The 9,490-nt window shown below is 30.5% G+C and overlaps 1 protein-coding gene across 1 annotated transcript in view; it reads right to left on the bottom strand.

The window, feature by feature from the left end:
* Window positions 1–347: 347 nt before the first annotated feature.
* The window catches only part of LOC134695304 (uncharacterized), a 34,258-nt gene continuing 25,115 nt past the window's right edge, over window positions 348–9,490 (bottom strand). The window contains exon 7 of the mRNA XM_063556528.1: window positions 348–581. Coding sequence (XP_063412598.1) covers window positions 348–581 — 234 coding nt within the window. The remainder of the gene's footprint in view (window positions 582–9,490) is intronic.

The following is a 9,490-nucleotide window of genomic DNA, read 5'->3' as shown; positions in this document are numbered from 1 at the left end:
ACGTGAATAACTGTTTTCTTAACTTATTTTTGTGATTTTACTTTTCACCATATTAGCTGTACTAGACCGATCATACAAAAGCACAATATATCGTTCTATTACTTTTGACACTTTTAGAATTTCCACTTCATTTGGATTCTCGATAACCTGCAGAAATGCTTCTGACAACTCCTAATATACGAACCATGTGTCCCAAGCTGATTTCTTACCTTTCCCAGAAAAAGCTGATACTGTGTCAGAACTGGTAAAAGAATGAAACAGTGGAAAGACTTTCAATTCTAATGGTCCTAGAGCAAGAAACAATCCAGGAATTGAAATATATCGGAAGTTCTTTCCAATGCCAAATCCTATCCACAGCTGTTCAGCCATTTGAATTCCTCTTTTGATGCAGCTGGAACTAAGGACATGTCAATTAAAAGTTCTCCTTCAACTAATGGGATATTTGGTTTGCTGGATCTTAGTACAGCTGGTGGAAGATTTGAATAACTCTCTGGTAAAAGAGGCACTCTCTTTGACTGGCATTTCAACATAGTTTCAGATTGGTCAAATGTTTGAACAACGCCTTGAACATCCTCTGAAATCTGTTGGAATAAAGATATACCTGTACCATGGAATGTATTTTTTAACGAGATACTGCTTGGATTATGATCAATGTTGTCTACAGCAGATTAAGTAAACACATTTCATAGTAGATTGGTAGCGCAAACAATACCTTCTTGGACATAACGACGACAAGCATCATTGGCCATGGTAGTTGAAATTTCTAACACTCAGTCGTAGGAGACAGACAGTGCTATTGTTAATGTCGACTGAGACTATGAACGATCCTGAATGTAAGGTCCAAACTGAATTATACTGAACAAAAAAAGCAATGACTGGGGTACAGAAACTTCCTGACATCCATTTGGGAAGGTTGCTTTAAATTCTAAATTTGATGCAAAAATATCTTTACGAACAAATCTAGCTGCTTTTGATATGTTGACAAACTTATTATCAAAGTCCTCTAATCAGACTCTCTTCAATGCAGGACCAATGTCATCTTTGAAAGCAATAATGTTTTCAAGGCCTTATAAAAAAAAAGATGTGGTATGATTGCCAATGAGACAACTATCCACAAAAGACCAAAATGTTTGTAAGCATCTAAGATAGGGAAATTATATACAGTTCTTTGTTTCCGTCGTGTACTATTAACTCGAGATGAAACATCTGCTCGTAGACGTGTTATTCTTTCCGTATAAAGTTTACATAGATCTGACAGTTTTTAAACACTTATGGTCTCATCGCATGATATTGTTTCATATATATAAGAGACTAGTTCTGAAAATGCAATAGTACCATGGATTTGACTTTCCTTCTTAGATTCGACATTATCATTTTTCATTTCCATTCGAGATGCACGATTATATAAGGAAACTAAACATTCAGAGTAGTACTTTTCTTCCTGTGCAATTAGATCAACAGTTCTTAACTTTGCAAGTAACAATGTGTCATTTAATTTTACTGCACAATCTCTCAAACGTGTATCTTATCGAAATGTTGAGGACTCATGAAGGGCTTCTTGGCTATTTTCATTATGGAAAAAGCACACAGACGGGTTACTGGTGTACTGATAAGAAAAGCTATCATGTATAGTTTTCTTTTAGATGTGGTTGCTTTATTCTATTTTATCTATCCTCACATGTGAGGTTCGTTTTTCTGCTCTATTCAATTTTGTCCTGTTCAGTTTTAAGTTGCAAGATTTGTGCCAACATGCCTTTCGGTCAATGAAAGTGTGCTATTTCAGATCCCTCATCTAAGTTTTCAATGCACACATTAATGCCTTCAGGCATCAATTGTTATTCATGAAACTTCTTAATATTGTCAGCTAAAGATTGATAAATCAGCACCAACATTTAGACGTTAAGAATCAAATGGGCATATAAATTTTTCATCTATAATTTCTTGACATAGGATGCAATTTGCCCAATCAATATTATATGATTTTTAGTCGGTTTGTCATATTCTACACTTGATACCCTGAATGTCTTTTCAGTGGCCATGTTGTAAAAACTTTGATCTTAAATTGGTTTGTATATTCCTTGTGGATAACTTCTGTATGCCAGATGCGGGTTTCGTCTAAAAATAACGTATCAGTGACGCTAATAGCTTTCTAGATATACCCGACATAGTTTCTGATAATAAGACTTTTGGCGGCCATTTTGAATTTGTCGGTCATTAAGGAATTACTTTTGATTATTCAATAGTTCAATATCCAGAAAAGATTAATAAGTAGCATAACTAGCAATATGCAAAGTTTTGTGCTTTTTATTTTCAAATGATCAATTGTACCATTTTTTTTTACTCTGCCTCATAAGTGTTGGCGGCCATTTTGAATTTGTCGGCCATTATGGAATTATTTTTTCTTAGACGGCATGATTTTAAGCTTTTTTCAGGTGTTCTGATTTTCATCTTTTTGATTTTAGCTTTTCGTACTCATTATTATTCATTTTAACCTTGTTTCTTCTACAACTACATGTATATCAATAAACAAGTAGTAAGTATTTGAAGACGCAACTCATCATATCTACCACGCTTAAAAATAGAATTTTGTGTCATTTCCTGTTGCTGTGTCGTTAATGTAATCCATGCTTTTGTTTTGCATATTACTTGTTCATCATGTTTTAATAATAGAAACACAAAGCTATATATTTTTGTATGAATTTATTCATTATTTGTCTTTCATATTATGTGAAAATACGAATGTCAATGCTACTAAATAAACAATACAATGCTAAGATTAATCTAAACATACCAGAAATAAAATGTTAGTCAATTGTTTTCATTTAAAACGAGCCATATATAGTGAAATAGCAAAACAAACCGAGCTGTAACCATTCTTTGTGCTTATTAAGGATGTAAGCAAGCCAGGTTTGAGATGCGCGATCCCCTTGTTAATTTTTATCTCTCACTGTTAACGATACATAGTGAAATATTTTACCTTAAAGTTTTGACTATGCGGTATGGGCTTTGATCATTGTTGAAGGCTGTACAGTGACCTTTAGTTATTATTTATTACATTTGGTCTCTTGTTGAAGGTTGTAACACTAGCAATCATACCACATCTTCTTTTTTTTATGATATTACACAAAACATTCGACTCACATAATACTTCAATAGCTCATAAACATGTGACTTCCAACATTGAAGCCGATTATAGATTTTTTTCTTCATAATTTGAGACCAAAATGATGGCAATGTATTATGAAAGGTAAACATTTGAGTCAGTCCTTTCTCGCTTTACTTTAAAGATCTTAAGTTCCCGAACTAAAGCAGTATCAATTCTTAAATACAGATTTTTTTCCAATTTTAGCTAATTACATCATCAAAAATCATCTACATGGTACTACAGTTAAAACACATTATTTGAATTTTTAGTTAAGGCATATATCCACTAGTATCACCCCACACTGAGCAAAGCTGAGTTCTTTGTCATTTTATAATAAATTGTGTAATGAAACAAAAATAATCAATTAACAATTAACAAATAGACATCTTGAAAAAAAGGACTCGTATGAAAAAATATAAATTATAGATTTAAAAAACAACAACTACCTATATCATATGTATAAAACATCAGACTGGTTGACGATTAATATAATGTTTCGTACATGTACAAATGTATATGAAAACAATTCCAGTGCCATATTTGATGTTTTGAAAAATATATTTATATGCAGTTCTAAGGTGAAATACAGCCATTGTTTTCCCCTATTAGTTGCACCTTAAAAAATGCAGAAGTTGTTTATTTTTTTACACCAACAAATACTTTTAGCATCACTTTGGACCTATCTAATACAGTTAAGACTTTTTCTGTCTAAAGTAAAACTGATAATTGTAAAGTTGGTACGACTCATACAACAGTATTGTAAAACTTTCATATATAGATTTGTTTTTTAAATTGTCTGTTCTGCTTTTATAAAATAATAAAAGAATAAAATTCGATTTATAAAATATGTCATACAGTTATATTGGTATTAAGTATTATTATATATTGATATACACAACTATTGTACTGACATGAAACGACTATTTCGCAAACACCTAAAAAACCAAATAAAACAAACAAACAAACAAACAAAAAAACAAAATAACAAAAAACAAGTTTTTAGAAATGTAAACAAATGCAAACAAGCATGCTATTGAACAGTTGTATCTAAAAAGTAAGGAACACAGTATTACTATCCAATTGCAATTAAGGATGTACTTAGGTGAGGTATTGGAATTTATGTCAGATATTCCGCTTTCTTTTTTTTATACGACACTAGGCTGAAGATAAAATATTTTGACGCATAACTTTTTCTTTTATATAAGACTTAATTACTCATAAAAAGTCATTTACAAAAGTTTAAGCAGACTTTTTATTTTTTCAAATTTTATTTAAGACCAAATAATACCAATGCAAACTTTGGGTAAAAGTCCGAATCAGCTATTTCCCGCCATATTTAAAAAAATCAAATATATCGAAAAGAAGCTCCATGACCTATTAATATTTTTAGCTTATTTTGATCTTTTACTAATGCACTTCTGACTCGTAGTATCAATTTTCATTTTTTTTTAAATTTCACTCTCAAGTACATCTTTAAAACACTATCGATATAATATTCGCCTTCTATTGGAATCATGCGTTGGTACAATGTCAACTGATTGTTATTTTAATCATAAAATTATTCTATTTGTTAACACTATCAATATTAACTTGTATTGACATCGTTCATTTGTATTTGACTACCTTGTACACTGTGTATTCTTATCCTAATAACTTATTACAAAGTCCAAAAAGAAACCATTTTTTAAAACTATATTCAGTACTGATATAAATCACTGCCACCCACTGATAACCAAAACATATATATGCCCGCAAAAAATTAAGCAAATACGTACAAATATTCAAAATAAGAGTTGATTTTATTTACAAACATTATTTAGTAGCAAATTAAAAACAAAACTAATGTTAATCATTGTCATCTACTAATTCAAGAAAAACATGAAAAAAAACAACATTTTATATCAGAACCAATACCTAAACCAATATAAACATGAATATGGTATACATATACTGTACCATGTTCTTATGTTGTCTGGAAGCTCATCTGTTCCGCTTGTCTGCATAATATATATGTATAAACAGATGATGACAATACATTTGATGGAATCATTGTAAATACAACGTACGTATTTAAGACTGGAAGTAATATTTTCCCAAATTTTGTTAGTATCTCCCTTATTTCAAACAAAACTATACAGAAACTATAGATAAAAATATAAATCAATTGCTTTAAAAAAGCAATTGTAGGGGGTCTTTCCCCCTGTAAAATTAATTGAATTGGGGGGTGTTTGTTTGTTTCTTTGTTTGTTTGTTTCTTTCTGTATGGGGTCTATATTATTGTTACCGGAGAAGTTTCATGTTTAGTTTGGAAAGTTTTTGTTTTATTTTAGGTACAGCGCGCGCGCCACATCACGTGACACGGGTTTATAATAACGAAAAGATAGTCTTTTTATTTCTTTTTAGGTGGGGACGTTAAACAGACAACATCTATAGAGATGGAATGTACACAATGTAATTTCTTTTGTCATTGTAGGAAAATGACATTTTGATGACATTTCACAAGTAGTGCATGTTTTGGATTTAATTGATCCGGTGTAACTTTAAAACACATTTATTGATTATTTTCTGATAATGTACATTTTTCAGCACCTGTTTGTAACACAGATTAGTATTTCAAACTCGGAGCGGACATTTTATTGTAGGTTTTTACTGAGATTTACGGACCTAGCAAACTATTTTTACGGCATTGCCATTTCTTTTCTCTAGGAAAAGCTTTGAGAGATATCTGCACCAAGTTTTTTTATAAACGTTTAGTACATGTATGCCCTGCTGACTGCAAATTTTGAGGTCGATTGTACTTGTAGTTTCAGAGAACATGTGGATTTTTTTTCAGAAGTGACGTAAGAACAATATTAAATTTCAATTTTTCTTGAATAATTGAGAGTTTGTTCCTTCAATAAACTGTCATGATTAAACAGTCATACAGATTGATTGATTGATTGATTGATTGATTGATTGATAAGTTGGTTAGTTGGTTGGTTGGTTGGTTAAACACGTTGGATGGGGTCAATTGAAACACGGAAAAAGAAACAAAGATCTTGGACCCTATATTAAACACATGAGACGGAAACATGATTGATTGATCATGATCATGATTGATTGATTGATTGATTGATTGATTGATTGATTGATTGATTAGTTGGTTGGTTGGTTGGTTGGTTGGTTGGTTGGTTAAACACATTGGATAGGGTCAATTGAAACACGGAAAAAGACACAAAGAAGATATTGGACCCTATATTAAACACATGAGACGGAAACATGATTGGTTGATCATGATCATGCATGATTGATTGATTGATTGATTGATTGGTTGGTTGGTTGGTTGGTTGGTTGGTTGGTTGAACCCTATAAGAAACACATGAGACGGAAACATGATTGATTGATTGAACATGATCATGATCATGATTGATTGATTGATTGATTGATTGATTGATTGATTGATTGGTTGGTTGGTTGGTTGGTTGGTTGGTTGGTTGGTTGGTTGGTTGGTTGGTTGAAATTCAAACACACATAAAACTGTTTAAATAGTGCCAAAACCACATAATTTGATGACCTTGACCTTTGACCTTGTAACCTTCGTCAAGGTCATTGCTCCACAAGGTCATTGCAAAAGACCCTATGGGTCAAGGACCTTTAGTTTAAGAGTTTTGCCTAAAAATGGCCATTTAAAAACCATCGATGGGAGTTATGTCCCTTACATGATGGTAAAATCAATATAGTCATAATGTAAAAAAAGTTGCCCCTTGAAGTACCAAGCATTTTTCACTGCTTAATTTTTTTGTATCTATAACCGTTCAAGAGTTATAGGGAAATCAAAGACATATGAAAATCTAAAATATGACCTTGACCTTTGACCTTGACATAATTTTCTAAGTAAGGAATCAGGGGACTCAAATAAAAACATTCCAGGGTTATACGGTTAACGGTTTATGAGTTGAAAAAACATACCGACAAATTTATTCCGAAAAGATAGATAACTCCTATAAAATTTCTTCGAATCGCTTCGATCCAAATACGCCAAAAATTACTGAGGATGTAACGAACAATTTTGTAAAATAAATTTGTCATGATCTTTAACGGTTGCGAAGGAGATGCCATAACAAGGAAAACAGTGTTTGGGGAGATAACTCCTACAAAGAAAAGTATTCGTTTACGCAGGGTAAATTTCAAAAGCGCATAAACTGTTCGATATCATATACAAAATATCTAAGCGACATATTGCGAAACAAATGTTTATCGCAAGAACAAAATTAGGCGGAAGAAAAAAAAAATAATCAGAAGAAAAACAATAGGTCTTTCCACAGAAAAGTGGAAAGACCTAATTATATAGCAATAAAACTGATAAATTTATATTACAATAAATAGTCAAAGTATATTACAATAGATTAAATACAAACCATATATAAAATTATATTACTATAAAACTGATAAATTATATTACAATTAAACTGATTAAATTATATTACAAAAAACTGATAAATTATATTACAATAAATAGTTAAAGTATTTTACAATAATAAGATAAAAGTAAAATACCAAAACTAGATAAAAGTATATTACAATAAATTGAAAGAATTATATTACAATAAACTTATTAAAGTATATTACAATTAACTTATTCAAGTTTATTACAATAAACTGATTCAAGTTTATTACAATAGACTGATTCGAGTATATTACAATAGACTGATTCAAGTTTATTACAATAGACTGATTCAAGTATATTACAATAGACCGATTCAAGTATATTACAATAGACTGATTCAAGTATATTACAATAAACTGATTCAAGTATAATACAATAAACTGATTCAAGTATATTACAATAAACTGATTCAAGAATATTACAATAAACTGATTCAAGTATATTACAATAAACTGATTCAAGTATATTACAATAGACTGATTCAAGTTTATTACAATAGACTTATTAAAGTATATTACAATAAACTGATTCAGGTATATTACAATAAACTTATTAAAGTAAACTACAATAAACTGATTAAAGTATATTACAATAAACTTATTAAAGTAAACTACAACAAACTGATTCAAGTATATTACAATACACTTATTAAAGTAAACTACAATAAACTGATTAAAGTATATTACAATAAACTGATTAAAGTTTATTACAATAAAGTAATTAAACTGATTTACAAGTACCCGGTCATGTCTACTTGTATTTGTAATATTTATACTTTTATCCATATGATGAGTTAAGCCTACTCCAAGTGCATGTCCAAAGTCAGGAGCCTGTAATTCAGTGGTTGTTGTTTGTGTGTGTGTAACATATTAGTTGTTTTTGTATCTTTTGTACATTTATTAGGCCGTTAATTTTCTCGTTTGAATTGTTTTTCATAGTCATTCCGTGACCTACTATAGCTGACTATGCGGTATGGGATTTGCTCATTTCGGACGTCGAACAATGCCCTATAGATGCCAATTTCTGTGTCATTTAGTCTCTTGTGGGATTTTCTCATTGGCAATCATACCACATACCACATATTCTTTTTAATGAATAAAGTATATAACAATAAAATATATAAAGAGTATATAACAGTAGATTGGTTTAAAAATATTACAATAAAATATTAAAGAATATTTCAATTAATTGGTTTAAATATATTACAATTAATTGGTTAAAATATATTACAATTAATTGGTTAAAATATATTACAATTAATTGGTTAAAATATATTCCAATAAAGATATCAAAAGTACATTACAATAAACTGATCAAAAGTATTTAGCAATTAACTGATTAAAATAAGTATATTACAATGAGTAAATTAAAGTACATTACAATAAAATGTTTAAAGTATGTTACAATAAAAATACAAAAAGTATATTACAACAATAATTGAATAAAAAAAAGTATATTACAATAAAAGGAAAACAAGAATTTGTCCAAGGTACACGGATTCCCCACTCGCGCTATTATTTTACATGTTCAATGGACCATGAAATTGGGGACAAAAGTTTAATTTGGCTGTAAAATTAGAAAGATCATATCATACGAAACATGTGTACTAAGTTTCAATTTAAGTGGACTTGAGCTTCACCAAAAACTACCTTGACCAAAAAAATTTAACCTGAAGCGGGACTGACGGACGGACGAACGAACGGACGGACAGACGGACGATCGGACGCACGTACCAGAAATCATCATGCCCCTCTGCTATCGTAGATGGGGCATAAAAACATGTTACAAACAAGAATGTGTCCAAAGAAGAGGATGTCCCATCCGCTATATCATTTTCTATATTTAATGGATTGTAAAATGGGATAAAAATCTCAAGTTTTTGCATTGAAATTAGAAAGATCATATCATAGTGGACATGT

This window comes from Mytilus trossulus, chromosome 13 (genome assembly GCF_036588685.1).
Source record: "Mytilus trossulus isolate FHL-02 chromosome 13, PNRI_Mtr1.1.1.hap1, whole genome shotgun sequence".
Lineage (NCBI taxonomy): Eukaryota > Metazoa > Mollusca > Bivalvia > Mytilida > Mytilidae > Mytilus > Mytilus trossulus.
This window is presented reverse-complemented; position numbering and strand designations above follow the sequence as displayed.